This window comes from Lycium barbarum, chromosome 7 (genome assembly GCF_019175385.1).
Source record: "Lycium barbarum isolate Lr01 chromosome 7, ASM1917538v2, whole genome shotgun sequence".
In the NCBI taxonomy this organism is placed as follows: Eukaryota; Viridiplantae; Streptophyta; class Magnoliopsida; order Solanales; family Solanaceae; genus Lycium; species Lycium barbarum.
Window position 1 is genome coordinate 125,317,914 of NC_083343.1, and position 3,181 is coordinate 125,321,094.

A 3,181-nucleotide genomic window follows, 5' to 3' on the forward strand; every position below is an offset into this window, starting at 1 on the left:
CATTAATTATTTCTTTTCTATTTTGACCTTAACATTAGTTGTTTTTGAATGTAACTAATATTGATTAGAACAATTTATTGGAGAGAGATAAGAATAATGTAGTAAAAGTAGAATTTTATTTAAGATCTTTAAAGGGCGTGTAAAATGAAAAGTGAACAAGTAATATAGGACGGAGGGAGTAGTAGTACTATGGTGGAGTAAGCTCTTTCTGATAGTGTATAAGGATGCTCAGAGGGCTTGCCCTGTAACCATCCAAAACTGCAATTTCGTTTAAATTATTTGTTCCTTCTACACCTGCTGAAAAATCCCAAACAAATTTACATTTGCTACTTTATATACATTTATCTCACTCTTCCTCCTTTACATGAATAATAATAGGACCTTCAACACAACATTTTCCTTTTCCATTTCTGCTTGCCAATTCCAAGTCCATCTATGTAAGCTCAGTGTTCTCCAGACACCAAATTTGGCCTTTTTCCGACTGTCCACTCATCCATCAGGTCAAGAACATCACCTGCAATGTCATGGCTTCCTTCAGGATCAAGAGCTTGTACTTGCATATTACAATGGATAAATAACAAGTCCTGAGGCCTCTGCTGCCCTATCCGGTTCATCCGTTCTGTTAGTAATATCTCGACCAAGCTCCTTTTTAGCCTATAATGTGAAGCACCATTGCATGTGACTAAAGATTCGAACAGCAAGCCTATGCAGTTCGGGACAATCACCTCCGTATTCTGACCACCAAAGTTCTGCAACCATAACCTAAATGTTGACATACAAATTAAAGGACTTTTTCCATTTTTGGCCCGTCTGCCGCATTAACTCAGGCTCTTTTGTGTATATTACAAAACCTACATACTGATTACGTATATTATATGTATTTTCCATGTATACAATATGTATTTTATAGGTATATTTATACTTAATATACAAAACCTATGCATTTGCTGGCTATTATTCTTTTAACGGTCTAAAAATGTAAATGTACACAAATTAATTAAATAGCTAGGTAAAAATAGCAGAAAATGTAAGTCGTACCACCTGGGGAAATATTTGATAGTCGTACCACCTGGGGAAATATTTGATAGTTTATCTTTGAAACGTGCACTTTCCCAAGTGGTACTCATCAATTTGCGACGTGATCAAATCCTGTTTATGACGATGTTCTGCCATGCAAATAACACAAAAACAAAGACCACGCGAACCTTCCACATTAGTGTGGAAATCCCTTGAGTAAAAAATGGTTGGATTCAAAAAGTAACCTGCAACATGGAGATGACTATGGAGATATTCGTCCCATATGTCATCTATGGCTTCCCAGAAGCTTGCATAATGGGATGTCTGGTGTTTGAATTCCTTTTTGATGGTCTCCTTAGCTTGATCTAATGTATCATATATAAAACCAACTTGTGGCTTATTACTACCATTTAGCAATTTTATAACTTCCACCAGGGGAATCATTGCTTTCACAGCCTTGAAAGCCCTGGTCCAACAGGACTGATCTTTAACTTTTTCGACATTCTTTTACCCTCACTCGTAGAAGCCAAGATTGAGGTACACCAATTAGAAGACTGAAACATTGTAACTAAGTGTTCTATCTGTGATACAATGTTCTCCAGAGTCAAAAAGGGCACAATCGACTTTATTCTTGAAGGCTTTACTAGCTCATCCGGACAAGCATCTCTAAGAAGCTTTAAGACATGTACAGTGGCATGGCTGTAAATAAATTGTGTGTGTTTTTACCTTCTCCAAAATTTCTTGTATCAGTTGTATCTTGGTGAATTTCTGTAACATAATTTCCACGCATTGAGAAGCACCTACTGTCCATAAAACTATCTTGTGTTTTTCCATTAGTTTCTTGCCTGCTTACATCATGCATGCAGATGTCAAGTACGCAACTATTTGCACCACATTTTCAACTCTGACTTCCTCGACAACTTCCTCAAAGAATAATAGCATTGCATCAACATTGCCATTGAAAGATGAAATACCTGATGATAGAAGATAAATAGTGCCCCTCGGGCAGTACACTAAGATATTAATCAGATTTCGACCTTTTGAATCTACCCATCCATCTAGCAAGACGTTGCACCCTGTGTTTGCCCATGAATTTTTCATCTCCATTACATACTGTTGCATCTCTTTTACTGCATCCTGGAGGATCCACGCTTTCAATTCCTGACAACTAGGAAATTTTATCATCTTCCCAGGACAACTAAGGGTGGATTTTATCATCCTTTGGAAGCTAGGTGATCTGATGGCATCAAACTCAATTCAAGCTTCATAAAAAAAAATCTCCCTATATATTTCGAAATCCCTCGTGAGGATGAATCTACAACACAACTAACAGACACTTTTGAATTCACTCCATTTTGCTTTTTATTTCCATTTGGCTCACCATCACTTTCTCAGGGGCACCAGTTGCGCTTCAAAGGAAGATTTGGGTGCTGAAGTTGCCCAACTTCCTTTATAAAATCTCCATTTTTCATATCAAGTAGCTCAGCTTTCAGTGCTTCTTTTACAAGTGTACAGCCTCCAAGCAAGGATTTACCTCTCCACGAAACCTAAGTGGTATTTCAGCCGATTAAAACCAGAAACGACTTTACCACAATAGTTGCACTTGATTTTTGGCTTCGTCTGATCAACTACCACACCACGTTGACGATCATCTATTATATCTTGAGTCATTTCCCACGGTTATATTGAGTATCTTCAACTGCAAAACTACGATCTATGAGTTGTTAAGACTTGTTAAAAAAAATTGAGAAACTGAAGAGGACAAATATTCAATCATGATTCTAATGAAAAATGCAAGTGCCAATTGAACCTGAAGCATGGCATCATTAAAAATGACAACAAAAGGAACTACATGGCATGATATTAATAATACCAATGGAAGATTTTGATCTTAAACAATTTGTCAAATTTTTATCTAAATTAAAAGTTTTCGTGAATGTTCTACATCATTAATAAACAAAAGATGAAATTTTGAGGCAGCACTACATTTACAGTGTGTTATTTACCTTTTCTCTGCAAGAAGAAAGCTAATGTGACAAATGTTTCAGAAAATCCCAAAAATGATGTCTAGTGGCATCTTACATGTTGACACCAGAGGCATAGAACAGATTAAAACAAGGACAATATACAGGAGACTTGGGTGTGTTTGATACGCAGGAAAATG

General features: G+C 36.7%; 1 protein-coding gene across 1 annotated transcript; it reads right to left on the reverse strand.

Moving 5' to 3' along the window:
- Positions 1–443: 443 nt before the first annotated feature.
- Positions 444–1,461, reverse strand: LOC132601898 (uncharacterized). The gene is made up of 2 exons (XM_060314949.1): positions 1,109–1,461; positions 444–762 (listed from the first exon to the last, which is right to left on the reverse strand). Exons 1-2 carry the CDS (start codon positions 1,459–1,461, stop codon positions 444–446), a joined length of 672 nt encoding a protein of 223 aa, XP_060170932.1.
- Positions 1,462–3,181: the final 1,720 nt, after the last annotated feature.